The sequence below is a fragment of the Saccopteryx bilineata genome, chromosome 1 (assembly GCF_036850765.1).
Source record: "Saccopteryx bilineata isolate mSacBil1 chromosome 1, mSacBil1_pri_phased_curated, whole genome shotgun sequence".
In the NCBI taxonomy this organism is placed as follows: domain Eukaryota; kingdom Metazoa; phylum Chordata; class Mammalia; order Chiroptera; family Emballonuridae; genus Saccopteryx; species Saccopteryx bilineata.
Window position 1 is genome coordinate 102,105,593 of NC_089490.1, and position 26,026 is coordinate 102,131,618.

Consider the following 26,026-nt stretch of genomic DNA (forward strand, 5'->3'; position numbering starts at 1 on the left):
AAGGGAAAATTCTTTTTTTTTTTAATTTTATTTTATTTTTGTATTTTTGTATTTTTCTGAAGTTGGAAACAGGGAGGCAGTCAGACAGACTCCCGCATGCACCCGACCGGGATCCACCCGGCATGCCCACCAGAGGGCGATGCTCTGCCCATATGGGGCATTGCTCTGTTGCCACCAGAGCCATTCTAGCACCTGAGGCAGAGACCATAGAGCCATCCTCAGTGCCTGGGCCAACTTTGCTTCAATGGAACCCTGGCTGTGGGAGAGGAAGAGAGAGACAGAGAGGAAGGAGAGGGGGAGGGGTAGAGAAGCAGATGGGTGCTTCTCCTGTGTGCCCTGGCCGGGAATCAAACCCGGGACTCCTGCACGCCAGGCCGATGCTCTACCACTGAGCCAACCGGCCAGGGCCAGAAAAGGGAAAATTCTTATAGCACCCAAACATAAAATGTGTGTGTATTGTAAGTGCAAAACATAATTAGTCTCTGATGTAGACTCTATTAAGGATATTTGCCAGATTCAAGATGGTCTTGGATTTAAGAGCGGTAGGATCATACACCTGGATTGGAATCTGCCCTTCATCTCCTTACTTGAACAAGTTACTACTCTTTTAAAGTTTCTATTATTTCTAATAAAAGTTTGTTGAGAATAAATGTAATTTTCTGGCAAGTAGTAAATATCATTACCTGCTTCTGTCACTACATGGCAATAGCTTATTAGTAAACTATCAATGATACCTGATTTAATGGTTTGATGGCAGGCTCTTTTTTTTTATTTTTTATTATTTATTCATTTTAGAGAGGAGAGAGAGGGAGACAGAGAGAGAGAGAGAGAGAGAGAGGAGAGAGAGACAGGGGGAGGAGCTAGAAGCATCAACTCCCATATGTGCCTTGACCAGGCAAGCCCAGGGTTTCAAACTGGCGACCTCAGCATTTCCAGGTCGACGCTTTATCCACTGCGCCACCACAGGTCAGGCTGATGGCAGGCTCTTTGCAGTCCTTCCCTTAAAAGAGGAGACAGAAGGAAGTCTGTGGTGATAAGGGAGGACATCGTGTGGCTATGGAAAGGGCAGGGGAGGGAGCTGTAGGCTTTGAAGCAGCCTTACGCAAATACTCCTACTACATTAGGAGGGAAAGCAGTGGAGCCAGGTGTCCGTCCAGACAGTACCCTGAGGACCCACCATCTGAACTCTTATTTGCCTTCATTTTTTGGTGCTCTTTTTTCCCTTAGTAGTCCAGCTAAAAATTTCTTTTTTTTTTAAATTTTTTATTTATTCATTTTAGAGAGGAGAGAAAGAGACAGAGAGGAGAGACAGAGAGAGAGAAGAGGGGGAGGAGCTGGAAGCATCAACTCCCATATGTGCCTTGACCAGGCAAGCCCAGGGTTTCAAACCTGTGACCTCAGCATTTCCAGGTCGACACTTTATCCACTGTGCCACCACAGGTCAGGCCAGCTAAAAATTTCTTTGGAAGTTTTTTAACTGAGCCATGGCAAGAGTAGGTGTTCTTCATATCAACAGAAGGGGCAGTTTGTTCCTTATAATTTAGGTACATGGTGGCAGCTAGTGAGAAAAACTAATTGAAATGTTTCTTTCTAGAAGTTTTCCTTTTTATTCCTGTACCTTTTCTTCTCGTGAGCTTCATAGAAGCCCCATAATAAAAGTTTTTCCTTTAGGCCGTGTGAATTGGCCCTCAAGCCTTTATTTTTTTACCTAGTTGCTTTCCAGATAGTTGGTACTTGTGAGTGAGTGATATATTATTGAAGATATGTGAGAGTTAAGAAATTAGTCTTTATTTAAGTGTCTAAACTGAGAGCAGATGTTAAATATTGTGCTTCCAGAAATGTAAGAGACTTGATTTGTATGTTTTTGTCTTCCATGCCCTCAGGCTAGCAACATGGTGAGTGTCAAAATATAGAACTATTCTTTAGAAGATACTTTAAATTTTGGCATATATAAAGTCACATAAAGATTTTGAACTTCAGTACTTTGTTCCTTTTCTCTACACAGATTTTATTAATTTTCTTACAAAAGATGGATTTGCTACTAACCAAAACTCCTCCTGATGAGATAAAGAACAGTGTCCTCCCAATGGTTTACAGGGCACTGGAGGCTCCTTCCATTCAGATCCAGGTAGAATATTTGAGTTTTTTCCAGTATTTGAGTTTTTTGTCTTTTTTTTTTTTTAAATAAATTTTTATTAATGGTAATGGGATGACATTAATAAATCAGGGTACATATATTCAAAGAAAACATGTCTAGGTTATTTTGTCATTAAACAATAGTGATTTTGATTTTTAACGCAAAGGAAAGAAGTAAAGTATATTTTCGGTTTAAATCATAAAATCTTTTTTATAAAACTTGATAGTATATATTATATTAATCCATTGAATTGTGTTACACACTGTTATTAAAATATACCCAACCTTAAACTAATGTAAGGAATCAATTGGCAAACAGTATTAATGAAGTAAAATGATTCATTGCCTTTATTAGTCAGAAATGTACTATTCTGGAAGATTTTATTGATTATAATTAAGTTGTAATTTAATTAAATTATATATTTATAGTATATATAACATATTATATATATTAATTTATTGTTTATCATATTATATTATATGACAGTATATAATTAATTATTATATACTTTCTTCCTAAGTGAGTACTTAACATGAATGAAACTGTTAAATATATATATGCCTTTTTCTTCTGAAAGTAATAGTAGGTTCTTCCTATACTCATAATTTTCTTTCATGCTTGGTAACTTAATCTTTTATTCAGAAATGTTGTTCCTTCTAGTTTGAAGCTAATTTGTATAGCAGGTAGATAGAAAAGCAAACGGTAATTTAGTGCAGTCGTTCCTAATGCATTTGTACTCATGCTTTTGACACAGAGGTGATGTTGAAGCATCATGTACTTTGCCAAACTTAGTTTTGTAACTTTCCTATTAAAATTTGGTTCTAGGGCTATCTGGCAAAAAAAATTTTGGATCACTATTAAAAATGTAATTTAGTTCTTTAGGTTTTGTTGTTATTGTTTTTACATTGGAAAATAAATACTTATGTTAGGAGCATCCCACTATGAAAATGGTTTCATATTTAAGAGTTTATAGTTTCTTTGCTACTATAAAAAGTCTGTACAGATTATATAGTAAAGCAAAACAGAATTTTATTGACCAAAGTATTTTTTTTTTAATTTGAGCTTACTACCACATGTATAAGGTCACTTTTAGACTCATTTCAATCTTTGTCTACTAAGTTCTTTTATTATTTAGAGTTGTGAAGTTGAGATTAAAGTGTTTTTCTTTATAAGGCCATATCTTTTTCAAGGTGAGGATATATTGCCTTTGTCCAAATGACATGGGATGATTGTTGAAGGTGTACGTACTATTTTTTAGCCCTTTCCACAGGAGGTGTCTGTGATAGCTTCTTGAAACATTCCTGCAAACTGGTTTTATATTCAGTGAGATTAGGAAGGAGGGAGAAGGTTAAGTGACATGAAAGGCCATTTTTCTTCATAAGATAGTTAGTTTTGCTAAAAGGTATCAGCCACTATTTTATTGAAATATATAGTTAAACCAACATTTATGATATCATTCAATATAAGTGCTTAGTCATCAGTCCAATTAACTAGTATCAACCTTGCTTGGTAAGAGTCTGAGAATCTAAGCTCTGGGAGAGCCCTAGGTGTATCATTCCAGTATTTTTTCCTAAACCTGTAGACAGACACATTTATATACACATTTTGAAAACTAGGACTATACAGTATTTTCTTATTGCATTTTCTTTCCAACATCATTAAACATTATTTTAAAATATATTTTTTAAATGTTGTATTCTTTCATATGGATATATGTAATAGCTAATAAATCCCTAATTTAATAGGAACAGTTTTACATGACTTTGTTTTTAATTTTCCCTCTTTGTGAAAGTAGCTAAACTTAGGTGTTCTGATATTTTATGTTTTAAAAAAATAAGTGAAAAGTTGTGTTATCAGGGGGAGAACTTAGGAATGAGACCAGGGGATTTGGGTACCACATGCTAGTTTTGTGAGGTAGTGTGATACTGTGTAAGGTCTTCTGAGTCTGTTTTCTCATCCTGTAAAATTGAAAACTGAAAATAACTATTCTTTTAAATAGTTGTTGAAGGACAAATGCTATAACATATATAAAAGTTTATTTTAAACTATGTGACAAATCAACCATGCATATGCAAAATATTTTTTTAATATGTGAGACAAAAGGTGAGTCCCTAAGATTGATCCAGTTAATTTTCTTGATAGGAACTCTGTCTAAACATCATTCCAACCTTTGCCAATCTTATAGACTACCCATCAATGAAAAATGCTTTGATACCGAGAATTAAAAATGCATGTCTACAAACATCTTCCCTTGCTGTAAGTAATTGCATATTATTATATTTTATTTCTCATTGGTTTAAATTATTTTCTTATTGCTTAATAACCCTTCTATAGTTTGTTCATATATTTTGTATTGACTATAGGTTACCTATATAGAACTATAAAAGTGATCAGTAGCTATAGTTTCCCTTATTTCCTATCCCCAGCTTCAGTAGAAAACTTAAGTAATTTGTTTTTATTGATCCTTTTCTGCTTTAACTCACAACTTATTTTGTTGGTAGTTTTAAAGTTATCATGAGTTTAATTTGGTATATAAATCTAAAATCTTTTTGAATGAATTCTTTTTATTAAACTGCCTTTATTTTTAGTTATCCTCTCTAAATTTTTAAAATTTCTCACTTATTTACCTACTTTCAAAAAAAGTAAAAGGTACAATAAAACAATAAATTAATAAGAGTACAAGTGGGGATTATAGTTGTACTAGAAAAATTTAGGGTAAGGGTAGTTGCCTCCTTTGAATACAAAATTTTCTTGTTAAAGTTACTTGGTAGTTAAAGAGGTAGAATAAATAACTTGTCATTATAATGACAAGTCTAATCTCATATTGGAGGCAATAAATGTCCCCAACCTTTTCTCTAACATTAAATCATAAGAATTATATCATTGATACTTCTTTATAGATATTCATATAGGAGCTTTAGAAAAAAGAGAGAAATAGCCTTCCTACACCTGATCAATTATATTGATGTTTGATGATAGGCATATTATTAAATTTGCATTTGGAGAGCTCATTCATCTTTTTGGAGGGAAATATGAATTTAAATAAAAATAAATACATTATTTGTGCTTTTATAGATTTATACGCAAAAACAATTTTACCTTAGAGTCATCTAATCCATTTTAGTTCATAGATATTTTTATTTGTTTGTTTGGTAGAAAGGCTCTGAGATGGAAAACAATACCAGAGTAAGAAAAAAATTATTGTTTTCTAAAGTGAACATGTAAAAATGGGAGTTCAAAAACCTGAATTTCTTATTCTGACTCTGATGCTAATTATCCCTGTGGCCTTGGACAAGTTACTGTACCTCTCTGAGTGTCTTTCTTAATCAAAATTAAAAGGATTCAGCCCTGGCCGGTTGGCTCAGCGGTAGAGCGTCGGCCTGGCGTGCGGGGGACCCGGGTTCAATTCTCGGCCAGGGCACATAGGAGAAGCGCCCATTTGCTTCTCCACCCCCACCCCTCCTTCCTCTCTGTCTCTCTCTTCCCCTCCCGCAGCCAAGGCTCCATTGGAGCAAAGATAGCCCGGGCGCTGGGGATGGCTCCTTGGCCTCTGCCCCAGGCGCTAGAGTGGCTCTGGTCGCGGCAGAGCGATGCCCCAGAGGGGCAGAGCATCGCCCCCTGGTGGGCAGAGCGTCGCCCCTGGTGAGCGTGCCGGGTGGATCCCGGTTGGGCGAATGCGGGAGTCTGTCTGTCTCTCCACGTTTCCAGCTTCAGAAAAATACAAAAAAATAAAAAAATAAAAATAAATAAAAAAAAAATATATATATAAAAAAAAGGATTCAAAATACCGTCCACTTCTCTGAAATTTTCTAATTCTAAGTTTAATATAGCTTAAAATTCAGTTTTCAGAATGCCCTTTAAAAAATTACATAAGCCATACTATATTTTATGGCAGCATCGATTTTGTCAAAGTAGATGGCATAGTTCAGTTCTAACTATGTATTCAGAGTGAGATGGGAAGCATGGATACTTAAATGATCTGTATTGATGCCCAGGGATGTTTATATCCCTTTTTAAGATGGCAACAGAGCCCTTCAATTCATGTTGTTCACAGGGAATTATAATGAATAGATTTAGAACAGTAACTAAAATGGATTTGCATTTTATGTATCACATTCAGTGCTCTTTGCCATTCAGTGGAGTGGCAAAGGTGAATTCCTGAATTGCATTCATAGACATAGACCTTGGAGGTTTAAATATTTCAACTGGGAAATTCCTGAAACATGAATTATGAATTGGAATTGTATTTTAATAGTTCCCTGAAAATAAAGAAAAATGAATTAATGCTCTAAGAGCTCTATTTCTTCATGACTTATATGACTAATATTTTATACATCATAAAAGAAAATAAAAGTAAACTGACTTTTCCAGTTTGTCTTTATATGTGTGTGTGTGTGCGCATGTGTGTATATACATACACACACACACATCATAAAGAATGCAGCAATTCCTTTTAGAAAACTAAGAGCAAGTTTAGTCTTTAGATATCCCTTTGAATTGAGAGTATCAATTCAAACATTTAATTGAGCCCCCAGTCAAGTCCTAATCACTTTAAAATGATACAGAATTAAGTCATTTCTTACTTGTAGCTTTGTGTTTGAATTTTAAAACACAATTATATACTTTTTCAGAAAAATATTTCATATTCCTTGCAGAAATACAGTGCTAAACTAAAGTGTTTGCTGCTTTTTTTAGTTTACTTTTCTTTGAAAAGTGGCATTTTATAGATAATGATCCTGGCTCAGAGTATGCTATCTTTAACATTCCAGCTAAAAATATACTATAGGATGTGAAACATTTAGAAAAGTAGTCAAATGATAGAATTTTGATAAAAGAACTCCTAAATATTAGGTTTTAGTAACTTTATTAAAGATATATTTATTTTTTTTAATGTTTATTTTTTTATTGATTTTAGAAAGAGAGGAAGGGAGAGAGAGAGAAATAGGAACATCAATCTGTTCCTGTATGTGCCCTGATCAGGGACCTAACCCACAATCTCTGGCTTCAGGACAGTGCTCTAACCAACCAAGCTATTCACCCGGGGCTAAAGACATTTAGAAATGACCAGGGTGGTGCAGTGGATAGAATGTCAGTCTGGGACACTAAGGTCCCAGGTTCAAAACCCTGAAGTGAACCAGCTAGCTTGAGCATGGGCTCATCCGGTTTCAGCACTGACTCACCAGCGTGAGAGTAGGGTCATCAACATGGTCCCATTGATGCTGGCCTGAGCCTACAGTTGCTGGCTTGAGGAAGGAATCACTGACTTGGCCTGATACCCCCCCCCCCACCGCCCTGGTCAAGTCAGGTATAAGAAGCAATCAGTGAACAACTAAAGAGTCTTGCAACTATGAGTTGATGTTTCTCATCTCTCTCTCCCTTTCTCTCTCTCTCTCCCCCTTAAAAAAAAAGAAAAGATATATTTAACCTGACCAGGTGGTGGCGCAGTGGATAGAGCATTGACTTGGGACACTGAGGACCCATATTCAAAACCCCTAGGTTGCTCGCCAGCTTGAGTGCAGGGTCGCTGGCTTGAGAGTGGGATCATAGACATGACCCCATGGTCACCGACTTAAGCCCAAAGGTCGCTGGCTTAACCCAAGGTTGCTGGCTTGAGCAAGGGATCATTGGCTCAGCTGGAGCTGCCAATCAAGGCACATATGACAAAGCAATTAAAGTGCTACAACTACAGGTTGATGCTTCTCATCTCTCTTTCTTCCTATTTGTCTGTCCCTATCTGTCTTTGTCTCTCTCTCTCACTAAAAAAAAAAAAAAAAAAAGATATATTTAGAAATAGAAAACTTTATGTGGGACAAATAGAGATTCTCTTTACATGTTGTTAACATACTTTTAGTTTTAAAATGAATTGAACCTGAGTTAGAGAAAAATACTAGATCAGTAAAATTGATGACTTGGTAGAAGAATGTAGTTCTTTTTATGATTTAAATGTCCCCAAGGAAATGTTCTTAGTAAACACATAGAGTAAAGCTTCTCAAGTCCTAATCACTTTATTTAAAATGATACAGCTTTTTAAACCATTCTTTTCCTGTAGCTAACTTTTAAACCATTTTTTTTACCTCTAGCTTTACTAGGGTCCTGGTAAAGCCATCATATATTCTTTTCTGAAACAAGTCAGGTCCCTGGCCAGTTGACTTAGTGCTAGAGCTTTGGCCTGGTGTGTGGATGTCCTGGGTTCGATTCCCGGTCAGGGCACACAGCAGAAGTGCCCATCTGCTTCTCCATCCCTCCCACTCGCTTCTCTCTCACTCTCTCTTCCTCTCCTGCAGCCTTGGTTCAATTGGAGTGAGTTGGCCCCAGGCGCTGAGGATGCCTTCATGGCCTCCGTCTCAGGCGCTAAGAAGAGCTCAGTTGCTGAGCAATGGAGCAACACCTCAGAAGGGCAGAGCATCGCCTCCTAGTGGGCTTGCCGGGTGGATCCTGGTTGGGGTGCATGCAGGAGTCTGTCTCTGCCTCCTCTCCTCTCCTTTCTCACTGAATTAAAAAAAAAATGAAACAAGTCAGAAAATAGTAAATATATATATTTTTCTATATGATGCGAGCTTTTACACCTACTTTTATTCTTGAGTTTTCAATGTCTATGTGAAGATTAAATTTACACTTAAATACTTTGTTCTCGATTGCAGACTTTAAGTGACTAATGCAACTTACCTCTTTTAATAGGTTCGTGTAAATTCATTAGTGTGCTTAGGAAAGATTTTGGAATATTTGGATAAGTGGTTTGTACTTGATGATATCCTGCCCTTCTTACAACAAATTCCATCCAAGGAACCTGCAGTCCTCATGGGGATTTTAGGTAGCTGAAAACTTAATGTCATTTGATACTATTCTATTGTTGTACTGTCATGCAAGTCCATTTTTCAGTCTATAGTATCATTGTCCTCTCTTTTCATGTGTGTAGCATTTAGTAATTGCAGAATGATGGGGTAAATGTCATGATAGAACTTTTCTTTTTGTTAATTTTAGCAAAAGCGGTAGAACCATGACATTTACAAAGGAATAAGACATTTGGGAATCCTAGCTTCACAAATACCGTGATAGCAGATATTTTCCCTGTGAAATGGTACCAAAAAAGTGAGGCAAACAAAGCCACTTGAAATACTGATCCTAGTCTTACTAGTAGTATCTAATGTTTATTTGGTATCAAATTTGTCAGAGGCACTATGCTAAATATTTTCTCTGCATTATCCTATTTTGTCCTCCCCAAAATCCAATGAGATCGGTACTATTGTTTCTGCTTTACAAAAGCAAACTGAGAAGTGAAGTAAGTTATTGAAAATTACACAACTAATAAGTCATAGAGTTGGGTTTTAATTGAGATGTGTTTAAATCTTCATCACTGCCTCACTGCTAAGTGATGTGCTGATGAAGCATATTAATTAGCCTTACAGCACATTTATTCTGTCGGCATAATTACAGATTGCTACGTCAAGACACTCTGAAACTGTTTGTAAATATACTCACAAAAACTAGGGGATATTTAATCACTTCATATTCATTTTTGAAATATCCCCTAATTTTGTGAGTAGTATAGTTAAAGCTGTGAGAGTCCTGGAAATGCTGGAGGTCTGCAATGCTAATAAAACAGACATAAGTATAGAATCACAAAAGAAAAGTTCACTTCTTACTACGTTTGAAGTTCTTTTTGAATTTTGAAGAAAAACTATAGTTGGTCATGTGTATTTAATGCCTACTCTAGTGTCTAGTCTATAGAAAGCCCTCAGTAAATATTACAGGAATGGTCAGCAAGTATTTTATTGCAGACTTCTGGAGCTGTAGGGATATGATATGACACTTTTGGGCTCAAAGAAATTAGTCTTCTTGAGGAGTCTGGCATAGTGGAAAGAGTCCTAGCCCCAGTCCATTTCTTCATCTATCAAATGAGGATAAGGCCGGTTGGCTCAGTGTTAGAGCATTGGCCTGGCGTGCAGGAGTCCCGGGTTTGATTCCTGGCCAGGGCACACAGGAGAAGTGCCCATCTGCTTCTCCACCCCTCCCCCTCTCCTTCCTCTCTGTCTCTCTCTTCCCCTCCCGCAGCCAGGGCTCCATTGGAGCAAAGATGGCCCGGGAGCTGGGGACGGCTCTATGGCCTCTGCCTCAGGCGCTAGAATTGCTCTGGTTGCAACAGAGCAATGCCTCAGATGGGCAGAGCATTACCCCCTGGTGGGCATGCTGGGTGGATCCCGGTCGGGCACATGCGGGAGTCTGTCTGACTACCTCCCCGTTTCCAACTTCAGAAAAATACCACAAAAAAAAAAAAAAAAAAAAAAAAAAAAAATATATATATATATATATATATATATATATCATCGTGGTAAATGGAGTCTTGTAAGAATTAAGTGAGACAACAGAAGAGAAAGTAATTAACATGGTGCTCAGCAAATAAACATTTAGATTCTCAATAAAGTTATCCTTTAACTATATAAGTGAACAGTATGCATTAACAGGAGAACAATAGGAGATGGTGTGCTTTAAAGCTTTGGATTATACCCAAAATGTTTACTACTCAGTGACATTTAGAGAATGTTTTTGTGCTCAGTTGACCAAATAAAGGCTTTGTGGACTAGTTGTAACCCATGGAGTCTTGAAGTTACAGTAAATGGGTGAGACAATAGGGACGGATTTATGGAGTTGAATTAAATTATTAAAGTCAAACATGTTGATTCTCATTGGTTAAAGATGTGAATGAATGAGACCTGTACCTGTACATTTTGAAATAGATGTCTTCAGTTGACCGAGAGGTCTGAAATATATATACTTAAATGTTTTTAGGGTAGAGGGCAGAGGACATTATGTAACCTTACTGTTGTGCTGTGAGAACTGAACCTAGTTCTGATAGACTTTTATTGTTATACTATTTTTAAATGTGTCCTTAAATTAAAACAGTACAGGATAAATATGTCATGATGTTTAAATCTAAACCGATGGTAAAGCTGAACTCATTCTGATCTTAGAATAAGGATGTAAAAGCACCCTTTAAGCACTGATAAGGAAAAATTTATAACTATACTGATATTCAGTATGTATATAGAATAACTTTATCTAATTTATATTAATTTGTATTGAATTATAAAATTTTCTCATTTTCTATCAGGCATTTACAAATGTACTTTTACTCATAAGAAGTTGGGAATTACCAAAGAGCAGCTGGCTGGAAAAGTTTTGCCTCATATCATTCCTCTGTGTATTGAAAATAATCTTAATCTCAATCAGGTAGGTATTGTTTTGTGTTTTATTCCATTTATTCAGCTTCCCGTTTCTTGGCATTGAATATATAAATATATTACTACAAGGAAAATATGTCACAGAGTTAAGTGAACGCTCGTGGGCTCGTAGTAAAGAGTATGTGAGGTGGAAGGATGGCTTGTTGCAGGCTTCATTGGGAGATGGTATGTAAGCAGAATGTTGAAAGATGTATAGGATTTAGGGTTATTTCACATTTGGGCTGGGAAGTTGGTATGAACAAAGAAATATTAATGTAATGTGTCTAAGAGTGTGTATTCATGATTGCTGCACAGCAAATCACCACAAACTTGATGGTTTAAAACAACAAGCATCTATTATCTCACAGTTTCTGTGGATCAGCCACGCCAGAGAGTGGATTCTCAGCTCAGTTTCTCTTACTTCTGCAGCTAAAGCTAAGTTCTCATCTGAAGGCTCAGCTGGTGTAAGGATCTGCTTCTAAGTGTATTGGCACGATTCAGTTCCTTTTGGGCTGTTGGACTGAGGGCCTCAGTCCCTAGTTTTCTCCTAGCTGGATGCTACTGTCAGTTCCTTGTTACATGGGTCTCTTCAACATGGCAACTTGTTTTATCAAAGTTGGATAGAGAAAGACTCTGCTACAAAGATGGAAGTTACAGTCTTACAATGTAAGCAAGGAAATGGCATCCCATTTCCTTTGCCATATTCTGTTGGTTACAAGCAGGTCACAGGTCCTGCCCATGCTCAAAGACGGGATTACAGAAAGGCAGGAGAGCAGAATGAGATCATTGGGAACTATTCTAGTCTGTCTGCCACAAGGAATAAATAATCCAGTTTGATTGAGAGATACCTATAATACTATAGGGCCTTGATGGCAAACCTTTTTATAAAAAATGCCCACTGGCCCTGGCCGGTTGGCTCAGCGGTAGAGCGTCGGCCTGGCGTGCGGGGGACCCGGGTTCGATTCCCGGCCAGGGCACATAGGAGAAGCGCCCATTTGCTTCCCCACCCCCACCCCTTCCTCTTTGTCTCTCTCTTCCCCTCCCGCAGCCAAGGCTCCATTGGAGCGGAGATGGCCCAGGCGCTGGGGATGGCTCCTTGGCCTCTGCCCCAGGCGCTAGAGTGGCTCTGGTTGCGGCAGAGCGAGCCCCAGCAGCATCGCCCCCTGGTGGGAAGAGCGTAGCCCCTGGTGGGCGTGCCGGGCGCATGCGGGAGTCTGTCTGACTGTCTCTCCCCGTTTCCAGCTTCAGAAAGAAAAACAAACAAACAAACAAACAAAAAAACGCCCACTTTTGCAGTGCTGGTCAACCTGGTCTCTCCCACCCACTAGTGGGCGTTCCAGCTTTCATGGTGGCACTAGAGAGCAACCAAACAATGCCGCAATTGGCCCACCCTGAAAGCTGGAATGCCCACTAGTGGGCGGGGAGGGACCAGGTTGACCAGCACTGCAAAAGTGGGCGGTTTTTATAAAAAGGTTTGCCATCACAGCAATAGGGGAATAGTAGGAGAAGGATAAATTGAGATTAGAATAAGTAGATTTTAAATGTCTATATGATTTAGGTATTTGAACTTTCAAGATGTGGTAAATGTTTAAGCAAAGGGGTAATGTGTTCAAAGATTATTATAGAACTCTCTGTATACCTCTATCACTGTAGTTATCACGCCATGTACTTACTTTCCTGACTCTCCCAGAAGGCTGCTTATTATAGCCTATTCTTCATTCTTCTTTTTTTTTAGCAAAAGAGACAGAGAGTCAGATAGGGGCAGACAGATAGGAAGGGAGAGAGATGAGAAGCATCAATTTTTTGTTGCGGCACCTTAGTTGTTCATTGATTGCTTTCTCATATGTGCCTTAACCAGGGGACTCCAGCCAAGCCAGTGACCCCTTGCTCAAGCCAGTAGTCTTCGGCTCAAGCCAGTGACCATGGGGTCATGTCTATGATCCCACGCTCAAGCTGCTGACCTCTGGGTTTTGAACCTGGGTCCTCTGCATCCCAGGCTGACACTATCCATTGTGTCACCACCTGGTCAGGCAGCCTATTCTTTATTCTATTCCCGATAGTGCAGTGCCAGAAACAAAAATATTTATTGAGAGAAAATTTGAGGTACAAAGTAATGACACATTTTGTTCATAACTGAACTAGTGTTTAAGGAAGTATACTGGAAAAGACTGGGAAGGGTTGCTGTTAAACTGAGAGTGTAAAAAATGGATAGACAGGAAAGATTTGGAATTAAGCACTCAGAGTGAATTAGAACAAAGCTAGGAGTTAAGCAAGAGAGCTTTGGGCATAGGGGAGACTGCTGAGTGAAGGTGGTTTTAGAATTAGAGAAATGTACAACATGAATCAGATCCAGAATTTCATTAAAGTGGTAGGGTTAGCCTTTGAAAGTCTGTGTTTCCGGATTTGGTTTCTGGCATGATAGTTTCTTCATATATTGGGTGGCATGGTTGAGGTTACGATTGGCAAAATAGGGACATAGTGAATATTGGGGAAGAATAAGATAATCATATGTCTAGATAGTCTTCAGCTTTGGGTCATTTCTGTTCTTAGTTCTTATGTTTATGATTTAGGGTGTTTAAAAATATTCCCAAAAGCTTATTTTAGGAAAAATGACTTCATCTCAAATGCAGTGTTAGTTTTCTTCAGCTTTGTGGTTGATATTTTTAGGGGCCTATATTCATCAACAGAAACACTTGATTCACATCTTCTGGTATTTTTAATAGTTAGCATGGTCTAACTTAGAGTGATCTGCTTTCCTATTCGTTTTATGGGCAGGGTTCCTAATTCAAGACTGCCCTCTTCTGTCAGTCCTGATTTAAAATAATCTAAGTGTACTATGTATTATGTGAAAAAGATAAGATAATTTAGGAAAATACATTTGTAGCATTTGATTTAAAAACAGCAAATTCAATGCAGCAATCAAATCACAACTAGTGTTCAGGGAGGGTTTCTGAGACCACCCCAGATTCAGTGGCTCACTAGGAGGACTCACAGGCCTCAGCATGTAGGTGTATTCATGGGTGATTTCTGGTGGTAGAAAAAAAAGCAAAATCAGCAAAGGGAGAAGGCTCATAGAGCAAAGTGGGGGTTGGGGTGTAGGCTCTAGCTTCTAGAGTCATCTCCTGCTAGAGTCACACAGAATGTGGTTAATTTCTGGGTAATGAGTTGTGACAATATGTGTGAAATGTTGCCATCCAGAGAAGCTCATTAGAGACTCAGTGCCTGGAGGTTTTACTGGGAGCTGATTAAGTAGCACCCTCTTCCTGTCATGTACTCAAATTCCAGACTCCTGGAAGGAAGCAGGTGTTCAGCATAAAACACATTATTTGTATAGTTTAGGCACAGTGAGCCACTATCATCGGTTAATAGTGGGAACCCTCTGAGTTCCTGGGCCAGCCAAGGGCCATCCTGGTACATTGGCCTTTCCAAGGATAGCAGATCAGGCCTATGTGAACTCTTTTGCACCAACTGCATGCAACGGTATGGATGAATCTCAAACAACGCAGAGCAAATGAAGGCGGGATCAGAAGAGGATCTATTAAATGATTTCATTTATATAAAATACAAAAAAGTCAAAACTACATGTTAGAAGGCAGAGTAGTGTTTACTCATTGGGTGAGGGTGGTAAATGACGGGAGGAGGGAAGGGGGAAGTGTCTGGTGCGCTACCGATGCGCTGTTCCTTTATATGTCTACTAGTTAAACTCAGTTTGTGACTTTTATGAGATGTGCACTTTCCTGTTAGTATGTTATACTTCATTAAAAAGTTTAAAGAAGTGATCAGAGGATTGGTCATGGTAAGGTAACATGCCTTTTGTTCCTTTCATGGTAAGACACAGGGTACACAGATGGTAGAGCATGGTGAGAGGCAATGTGGTCAAGTAGGAAACAGCAAAGCTTGGGAGACAATAATTCTACTACTGCCATGTAAGTTACTCAGTGTCTCTGAGTAAGTTACATTTTCTTGCCGAGCCTGAGTTTCCTCATTTATAAAATAGAAATATTAATAAAATGACTTGGAATAGTCATTTCCAGCTTTTTAGACAACAAAGTTTATTTTGCGAAGCATTTTTATAACAATACAGAGTAATCTTTTATCCTTTATTAGGCAGATTGTTTCTAAATATGTACAAAATTTAGATGGTCAATTTTGGATTATTCTAGAAAAGTCAATACATAATAACTACTGGGGATGAATTTTTTTAAGACCCCCTGAATAATAATTTTTAGATAATCAGGATATAAAGTTAATTGAGACATGTTTTCTGGAACTTAAAAGTCTAATCAGCTTCACCACCATACTAAAGTATTGTAAAATCTTGCTGTGATACACTGAGTTTAAATATACATATTTGTGACATCATGTTATGAATAGGTCATATTCTGGTAAAAAATAGAGAATATTGTGATTAACTTATTGAATTATCTTATTAAATAACATTTGTTGCTAACTCAAAACATTATAACCATATGAATTTCTTGTTATACCAGTTCAATTCTTTCATTTCCGTCATTAAAGAGATGCTTAATAGATTGGAGGCTGAACATAAGACTAAACTGGAGCAACTTCATATAATGCAAGAACAGCAGAAGTAAGTAGGTTGCACATAACTTGCACATGGTTTAGGCATGATTAAAATATTGATTAATTTTCTGGAATATGGACTACCAAAATTGATGCATTTCAGCTTGATTACATGGAAAACAGTAAAAAAAAAAAATTCTAGCCTATTAAATTAAACTGAGTTAAAATAGATCCTGTTGAAAATCTAATGTCATTTCTGAGTACAAAAGTATAGCATAATCTTAGCATTCTCTCTACATAGAGAAAATTTGCTTCTGAGAGAATCTTTCATCGGCATTAGCCACTGACGTGGTCAAATCTAGAGCGCCACTTATAAATAATTTTCAAACCTATAAAACTGTGGTGTCTTTATTTCTCCCTTTTCTCTTTTCTCTAACTCTAGAAACACTTACAGAGCATTCATTCATATTCAAGGAAAGAAGGAAAAAGTGACAATTATACACTGGAGAATGCCAGTTCATTAAAATCAAATCTTAACTGTATTTGTTGCCCCCAGGGGAGGAGGGAGACACATTGTAAGATACCTGTTAAAGTCTATTCCTGAGCCAAAAGAAATCTGAAAATCAGTAAAATTGATATCAATCATAACCAAGGCTCCTGAATAGAAACTTTTTTGCTTCTGCCTCAATGTGACATGAAGGCTTCTAGAAGTAAATGCACAGGTGTATCGTAGAATGATGTGAAGTAGCCTTTGTGTGCTCTGAGTATTCTGTGATGTGTGATCTTATGATGTTGTATGGATTGACTATAGAAACCCTGAAAATAACTTTTAAAAAATTATAACAAGTTTTTAATATCTAGTATTTATATTTGAGGTATAAATGAATCTTCTTTTTCTTCTTCCAACCTAAATTCTGTCTTTATTTTCAAGGTGTAGGTCTGGTCCATATCATAGTGACTATAGTATTTATTAAGAGTCACAGATTCTGAACTTTTTCTCATATCATATCTCTCAGTGTATAAACTGATGGTAAGAACAATGCTTGCCTGGTTTTATGACATCCTGAGTCAATTTTCCAGTAAATCTACAATGTTGAGTTAAAATAAAATACAACTTGTTTACAAATGTTAATTTTGGGGGCAAGCACAATTACTACTAGTAAATAGTAAAAAAGATTTATGACTCTCCTTAAAGAGTGAAGTTATAGTTTAGGTTCTAATAAATTCCATGTGGATGAACTATTTTTACTATGAGTATTTTTAAAATATGCATTTCTTTGTATTTTATCATAACTCTCAACTCTTCTACAGATCTTTGGATATAGGAAATCAAACTAATGCTTCTGAGGAGACAAAAGTTACAAATGTTGGGGCTCAGGTAAGAAGATATTTAGATTATTTAAGTTTTTATATAAAGTGCTTGATAGTGAGCTTCATTTGGGGAGCATTGATCTTTAAGAAGTAAAGTCACAATTTTTTTTTAACATCATTCAAGCAGTTGACTTTTATCTGTGTCAGCAGATTGACAAAGTCTTTAACAATATTGGAGCAGACCTTCTGACTGGTGGTGAATCAGAAAATAAAGAGGATGTGTTACAGACTAGACATAAAAGAGTAAGTTTCTTTACTACTCTTCTTTTTATTACTCATATATATCTATTGCTCACAAAAATTAGGGGATATTTTAAAATGAATATGAAGTGTTAAAATATCCCTTAATTTTTGTGAGCAGTGTATTACAGAACTTCCTGTAAATCACAGATTTCTTTTTATGAAACACTATTTAGCATCTTAACAAGAAATATTCTTTAATTATTTTTATGAAATTTAAAAGTTATCAGTGAAACATGAGCTGACCCATGATGAGAATAAATATGCTTAAGATTTTTAGTTGCTTTGTTACTCAACCTCCTACATGGTAGCATTTCTAGATTGCCTGACTCCTTTGTCTTTTCTCTGTTTTCCCAGTCACCCTGCTTGGTAAAGTCTGTCTTTTTCTGCATCTGATTTTGAATAATAAACTACAAAATTATACTTTCCAATTGAATTATTGGTTAGCATCCAATATAAACAATATATCAATTTTGAATTTCTGCTGAGGGAAGTTTTTTTCTTTTCATTCAACAGTAAACTTTGGTGTGTGTAAAAGCCCTGGAGCCACTGGACACTGTGGTTCACAAATCATAAGGGAACATACTGTGAGTTTATAGTATAGTAAAGTTGATAAAAGAAACAAACATCAAATTTAATGCAGCCATTGTGGAAGAAGCTGTTTATTTCTTCCTTACCATTTTAATGAGTTCCTGAAATATTTTTGGAGATAGACTAGAGTTGAACAAGAATATCCCAATTTTATAAAATGAAATCACCTAATCTTATTCTCATTGTCTCTAGAAAAATATGACTCTAATGAGCAGTTTTAAAATACTAATTGTTTCCATACTGGAATTATTTTAACACAGATTCTATGAATTTTTCCTAAAGTTAAGTATTTTTTGCAGTTGGTTTAAAGTTAATTCAAATCGTAACTGTGGCAATCACCAGTGTAGGAGTAGTTTGCAAACTATTTGGTATTGTCAAGCATATCAAGACATACTTTACAAAGAAAGAAATCTTCGGTTTTACAAATGGAGTTATGAAGTTGCCAGCTAATTTTTTGTTTTGTTTTGTTTTAAGGCATCACTTACACTTGAAGAAAAACAAAAATTAGCCAAAGAACAGGAGCAGGCACAGAAGCTGAAAAGCCAGCAGCCTCTTAAACCCCAAGTACATACACCTGTTGCTCCAGTCAAACAGGTCAGAGTTCATTTCTTTCTTTTCTTTTTTTTAAGCATACTATTCTTAAGGAGTAAGATGATATATGACTTCATCTGCTTATTGGGGTTTATATAAAAATGTATTTTAAAGAATACTTTAATATGCAGCTTCTAGAAATTATGGGCATAAAGGATTTTCCAGCAACTCCTCAATAGCCTGCCTAGGGTATAATGTTTTGTGATAGTGCTTCTTACCAATTAAGAGGAAGCTAGATGAACAGGAGGAGTTTTTATTTACTTAATTTATTTGGTGAATATTAGGTCTCATGGTACTAATTCAACAAGATTCACTTTGAAATAAATGATCAGGAATATAATAGTCACATTTATGTATTTTTAAGCAAAAAATAATTTTCAAATTTTGGCTTTTTAATAATAGTTGGATTTGTAACTTGATTTAGGAATAGTTTTTCTGCATCCTGACCAGTATTTATTTTACTATGTTCTAGGCAGTGTTCTAGGTGCTGGTACTCTGGCATTGATTAAAGTTCCTCCTTGTAGAGAGTTTTATTCTTACTGGTTTCAGAAATGAACTTTTTCTTGTTAATTTTTATCTCTTAATCACAAAATCTGAGAAAATTTTTTGTATGCCAAAAGGCAAAATCCAGAATATTTTGTAGTTAATTTATGTAATAATAGAAAAAACAAATTTTACACAATTTTAATAAAGTTCAAAATATGAAAATAATAAAGAATCCTTTTTTGTAATACAGATTTGCTAATGAGAAGAATGCAGTTCTGTATTTTAGGATGATGGGGGAAACAACATTTCATTTGAGTTCAAAATTAGTGTTCCCTGTTAGTTGATGGATTACAAGTGTTGATCTGGAAAAAAACATGGAAGAATATGTATTGGCAGGCTAGATTTGGCCTGCACCAACTTGGTGTAGACTTTTAAGCTTAATTTTTACTTGTCTTTTTTTTTTTTAACAGAGACAGAGAGAAAGTCAGAGAGAGGGATAGACAGGGACAGACAGACAGGAACAGAGAGATGAGAAGCATCAATCATTAGTTTTTCGTTGCACATTGCGACACATTAGTTGTTCATTGATTGCTTTCTCATATGTGCCTTGACCGTGGGCCTTCAGCAGACCGAGTAACCCCTTGCTTGAGCCAATGACCTTGGGTCCAAGCTGGTGAGCTTTTTCTCAAACCAGATGAGCCTGCGCTCAAGCTGGCAACCTTGGGGTCTCGAACCTGGGTCCTTGGCATCCCAGTCTGACGCTCTATTCACTGCGCCACCGCCTGGTCAGGCAATTTTTACTTGTTCTTTATAATACAATCTATCAGGTGTTTACTAATTATGAAGTTATTTGGAATTCTTGGAGATGAAGTAATTCCCTCATATTTTTCAGACTAAGGACTTGACAGACACATTGATGGATAATATGTCATCTCTGACCAGCCTATCTGTTAGTACCACTAAAAGTGCTGCTTCAAGTACCTTCACTTCTGTTCCTTCCATGACCCTTGGCATGATGTTTTCAACACCAATTGATAATACAAAGAGAAATTTGACAAATGGCCTTAATGCTAACATGGGCTTTCAGACCTCAGGATTCAACATGCCAGTTAATCCAAACCAGAACTTCTTCAGTAGTCCAAGTACATCTGGAGTGACCACGATGACATTGGGAACACCTTCTACTTTGCCAAACTTCAGTGCTGTGGGGGTTCCTCCTGCTGGTGCAAAGCAGACTCCACAAAGACCCACAGATATGTCTGCTCTTAATAATCTCTTTGGCCCTCAGAAACCCAAAGTTAGCATGAACCAGTTATCACAACAGAAACCAAATCAGTGGCTTAATCAGTTTGCGCCTCCTCAAGGCTCTCCAGGTATTGGAATGGGACCGCAAATGAACGTGATGGGACAGGCTGCCTTTGGTATGCAGGCTAATCCTTTCTTTAACCCACAGAACTTTGCACAGCCACCAACTACTATGACCAGTAGCAGTTCAGCTAGCAATGATTTAAAAGATCTTTTTGGGTGAAGTATATTGCTCTTATTTTTGAAGGATTATTTCAGTTTTAATCATGGGGGAACCGACTTACATCTTTTTATAGTTGGCTTGGTGGAACTATACTTCTATGGGAAGATGAGTGGTTCTAGGACAGAAAATCTGTTTCCATGCCAGCATGGTAGCTGTACGGACTCCTCTAACAGTTGAGTTTTTTAAAGCATTGAGGAATTTTTCCTCTTAACATACTTTCTTCAGATTTTTAAAAGACCCAACCTGTACCAATCTCAAAGAGAAAATAAAGATACCTGAGTATCTTGAATAGCAGAATTTTTTAATCACATGTTTATTTTGCTTGTAAATCTTGGTGTTATTTTAAAAATTGACTTGATGATAATTGCAAGTTTTATCTATTAAATACTACATGGTACAATCTACCTTCACAAGTCATTAGTCTTCATTTTAATATGTGAAAAATCTTGATGCTGTATTAATTTTTTTGCATTTTGTGAGAAAATAATAAGCATAACGAGGAAGGGATCAGGTTACTTGCTTTTTCCAACTATTTACTTCTCAGAAGAACTGATGCTTAGTACAAAAGACTGAGTGAAGACTGAAAAATTTAACTTAATGTTGATTTCATTGGTTCAAACTGAAGGCATTGTTAACCATGTTAAATGCAAACTAATCATTGTAAATTCTATTTTAGCATGGTCTGCCTCAAATAGTAATGTATTTTTCTGCATTTACTTGGCTACCTTTAGAATCACTTTTCCTATGGTATCACAGACTGAAGAGGTAGGTACCGATTTGTACACATATTTGACAAAGCTTTCTAGTATGACTTCCCCAACTACTGCCTTCATATTTCATTTGAATTCAAAATTCTGAGGGTGCAGTAAATATGAATTGCATTTTCAAAAGAAGATTTGTAAGAATTAAACTATATTTAATGAGTAAACTTTTGAGATTTCTGCTGTATTGTTTCAAATGTAATAAACTTTACTTCTATAAAAGTGAACAGTTGTATCTTCTGGCTACCAGGAAATTAATTTTGAGCTTATTGTGATAAAGTCTGACCTCATCACTTACTATAACTGAAGGTTACTTCTTTTCTAGGAATTTCAGAAACATTTTGTTCAAACATTATAAGTAGATGTTTTTAGGAAGGAAAGAATAAATTCTTTTAACAGGAAGCATTCTTTATTTTCATCACCTTTTTCTGACATTTTTCTTTGATTTGCTGATTATTCATTCAATTGCAGATGAAGCCTTATACTATGTATAAATGTGATTTGAATTTTGTTAAATCATATTCCACCATTATCTAACTCTAAAATTATCTTTCAGAGAAATAGATATGTATTACAGTTGCTGCCATAGAGTTTGTGGTTTTTAAAATATCTGAAACCAGCTATTATTTAAAATAAATCTTAAGCAGTTTAGTGTGCTAATACCAAGTTTATTCATTGAAATATATGTGTGCACACACACTAAACATATCATTAACCATACAGTACTTGATTATAAAGTGTAATTTGATGATAGTATTTCTGGCAGCATTCAGTAAGGGATACTTTAATAAAAAGTCAGCTTTACATCTGGTTTCTGTATGAGCTGTACTTTGTTACATGGTTTTAGAAAAAGGACTCAAAGGAATGATGAAATGGCCAAGAAATGGAAAGCACTTTAAGATCAGGTGGTTTTTTGTTTTTTTTTTGTCAAAACAGTTACACCTTGAGCAGATTGTCTTGATTGTAACACAATAGTAATACTTCTCTCGAGAAAAGTTTACATGTGGAATACAATTGCTTACTGTTAAAGACTTTTTTCTTTGTAGCAATTTATTAGACACTGTTTAGTAGGAAATTGCTTTTTATTTTGTAAAATAATTTAATGTTCAATTTTTTAGTTAGAAGGAAAGCTTACTGTAAATAACATACTTTGAACTTCTAAGTATAAAAGTAGATTATTTGAAAAAATATAATATGTAATTGTTAGGTAATTTTCACATCTTGAAATTTGCTTGCTTATTGAGGTAACGGTGCTACATTTTTAGAAAAATTTTCTCTACACTTCTTTTCTATATCCTCAAAGGTATTTTATTTAAATAATTTCCATCAGTCAAACTGTTACCATTGCCTTTTTCTGTTGAGAAATTGCCTCTGAAAAATAGTTCTACTTCCAGACTGTATTTCTGTGTGAACAAAATTTTCAAAGTGCTAGATCACCTTGAAAGTTATTTCAGATATTGACAGCATTTAAGTTCATTGTGCTTAGACAATTAGTAGGTTAAAAAGCACCTATAGAAAAAAACGACAAGAAAGATTCCCTTTTGTTTGAATTGGCTTTTCTAATGCTAAAGTATATGATATATGTAGAGGATGTATAAAAGGAAACGGAAATAGACCATGTACTTGGTTGGGTTTGATTTGTTTATTTTTGTTTTTATTTTGGAATGCTTATAACCCCTCTTTTCACTTTTGTAAGTTAAGGAAGTAGGTTTTTGTTATGTTGTTTTTTTTAAACCTGTAAAAATACCTCACATGGTTGCTTTTACGTAATAAAGGAAAAGGTATATGTGAAACTACCTGATAGAAAGCACAGCTTATGCACCAAATAAATTTTAGCTTTGATAAAACTCTCCATATTAAGTTGTGATGTCATGCTTTATGATTTACTGGTCTTGAAATAATTTTAGAGCAAAATAAATCTGTAAGAATTCAAATTACTATATAGTAATTTAGAAGATTATGTCAGTGGTTTTCATACTGAAACTGACATTCACTAATAACTGTATCTTCTAATGCAAGCCACATGAAATATATACCTTGTTGGTCAAATAAGTTTGTAAAATATGATTTTTATGTTTGCTCGCTTACAGTTTGCTTTGGGGACTGGGCAGCGCCAGGTATATGTGGGTATGTGAAATCGCAAATTACCTTCCTGCTTGGGAAAGGCCATTGTTTTGCTAATGTTTGCTGGAGCAGAGGTTTTTTGTGCCAGAAAGTTTTGCCGAGAGAAGAAGGAGAAGAGGGAGAGAGAAGCCATGTTTGCAAAGTGAGAGCAGAGAGAATGAAGGGTGCTGTGGAAAAAGCCATATTGACAGGGAAGGAGAAGGTGTGCAGATGGGGAACCAGAGGTGAGGGGCTTTGGGAGCCTTTGATTTTAGAAGAAACTGGAGAAGTTTCTCCTGGTTGTGGAACCGGAGACTGTCAGGGCTTTGGGAGCTCTGAATGAGTCAAGGGAAGTGTTTTTCCCTGTGTGTTCCTCTTTGGCCGGTGTGATACTTTAATAAAGAAGTGGCCCACCATTTTTTGGCTCCACTGTTTCTTTACTGTCTTCCCGAATCCAGTGTGAACCTGCATAAGAATGACCAGGACAGTGGCGACTACTGGCCATACATAACTGAAACAAAAGTTTCAGGAAAAGTCTTGTATTTTTTATTCTGCATGTTCCCTGATCCCCTAATTATTAAGAAAGAAGCTGGCCTTGGTCGGATGGCTCAGTGGTAGAGCGTCGGCCTGGCGTGCAGAAGTCCTGGGTTCGATTCCCGGCCAGGGCACACAGAAGAAGCGCCCATCTGCTTCTCCACCCCTCCCCCTCTCCTTCCTCTCTGTCTCTCTCTTCCCCTCCTGCAGCCGAGGCTCCATTGGAGCAAAGATGGCCCCGGCGCTGTGGCCTCTGCCTCAGGCGCTAGAGTGGCTCTGGTTGGGGCAGAGCGACGCCCCCTGGTGGGCAGAGCGTCGCCCCCTGGTGGACGTGCCGGGTGGATCCCGGTCGGGCGCATGCGGGAGCCTGTCTCCCCGTTTCCAGCTTCAGAAAAATACAAAAAAAAAAGAAAAAAGAAAGAAGCTGGTTACAATCTCTAAAAGGATTTCATGTTAGTTTGAATAAAAGTGAAATACACTGTTCACAAAAATTAGGGGATCAGGGAACATGCAGATATTCTAGTACTTTCAGGCTTTTGTGTAGTGCATATAAGGCCAGTAGCCGGGGCCACCATCAAAGCCAGCTGGCCCGTGTACGTTTGCATTTAATCTGGACAGAATGACTCTTCTTTCGTAAAGAAACTGTGGAGCCAAAAACTGGTGGTCAATTTTCTTCCAGACTCACGCTTGGCAAGTGAGTAAAAACACACAGTGGGAAAACACTTCCCTTTCCATTCAGGGCTTCCAAAGCCACTGCCTCATCCGAGTTTACCTAGAATCAAAGAATTCCACCTCACCAGCCTTATTCACCTCTGTTCCCCATTTCCCTCTCCTGCACAAACTGGCTTCTCCTTCCCCATTCTGCCATTTTGGCTGCCTCCACATGGCCTCCCTGCCCTGCTACAACATGGGCTCTTCCTCTCTGTACCCTGGAACAATGTGGTCTCCTCCAAATGGCCTCCTCGCTCCTTCTTTTAAAAACTTTTGGCGCAAAAGTCCCACATCCAACACGAATTAGCATAACCAAGCCCCTTCCCAAGCAAGAAGAGCAATTAGCTGTATCACAAAGAGCATCACCACATGAGAGCAGCAGCCATCTTTAACAGAGTGAGCATAAGTTAATTTATCTGCCCAGTGCATTTTCACCAATGCAATAAAAAAGTTGGTTTTGCATGTCATTTGCATAATTGAGCAACTTTCTTTGACTTGTTTTTTGCTTTTCTGATGTTGTTTAATAAAAAAAAATCAAATGCTTTTTTTAAATCACTTCATTTTGAAATGTCCCCTAATGTTTGTGAGCAGTATAGTTCAGTCCTATCTTTCTCCAAGCAGAGGACCAGAGAGTTACATAGCCTTTCCCCAGTTGGTCAGAGGAGAGCTACATTGTTGAACTCTGTAGTCCCATGCTGCGTCCTTTATGTCTTTTATTGTATGAATTCTTCTGGAGTTGCTTTTGTTGAAACTGTGCGTTCAGTAATTATTGGGTACCATAAATATATATTGGGAAATTTGACATTGAAGAGGCACAGAGAGATTACAGAACAAATGTTTAGTCAAAATCAGCCTTTGGGCTTCTCTGAACTGTGAGTGAGGGAGCGGGTCAGCAGTGCTTGTGGCGTATGGCAGAACTGAAGCATCTAACCTGGGAGGGGAGGGTGCAATGCAAAAGGCCTGGGAGGGGATGGAGTTTAGTGCGTACTAGAAACTGTCCAGAGCAGCCAAGTTGCTACTCTGGGAGCTACTCCACTTCTTAGAGAATTTAACTACCTGGGGTGCAAGGCACATAATATGCTTTTAGATTTCCTAGTAACAACAACAACAAAAAAAAAATAGGTGGAATTAATTCTAGTAATATACTGTATTTAACTGAATGGAGGCAAAATATTATTTTATTATGGGATTTATATAAAACAATGAGATACTTTACATTCTTTTGTATACC

At 37.0% G+C, this 26,026-nt stretch overlaps 1 protein-coding gene across 8 annotated transcripts in view; it reads left to right on the plus strand.

Moving 5' to 3' along the window:
• The window catches only part of SCYL2 (SCY1 like pseudokinase 2), a 58,193-nt gene extending 34,896 nt beyond the window's left edge, over positions 1–23,297 (plus strand). For 7 of the 8 annotated variants that reach the window (XM_066262421.1, XM_066262392.1, XM_066262402.1 and 4 more), the window contains 9 exons: positions 2,006–2,128; positions 4,280–4,393; positions 8,816–8,948; positions 11,247–11,365; positions 15,846–15,946; positions 17,191–17,257; positions 17,398–17,493; positions 18,556–18,675; positions 20,051–23,297. In XM_066262421.1, coding sequence (XP_066118518.1) covers positions 2,006–2,128; positions 4,280–4,393; positions 8,816–8,948; positions 11,247–11,365; positions 15,846–15,946; positions 17,191–17,257; positions 17,398–17,493; positions 18,556–18,675; positions 20,051–20,686 — 1,509 coding nt within the window. In that variant the 3' untranslated portion in view covers positions 20,687–23,297. The remainder of the gene's footprint in view (positions 1–2,005; positions 2,129–4,279; positions 4,394–8,815; positions 8,949–11,246; positions 11,366–15,845; positions 15,947–17,190; positions 17,258–17,397; positions 17,494–18,555; positions 18,676–20,050) is intronic. The other variant, XM_066262459.1, reaches the window with a different exon arrangement.
• Positions 23,298–26,026: the final 2,729 nt, after the last annotated feature.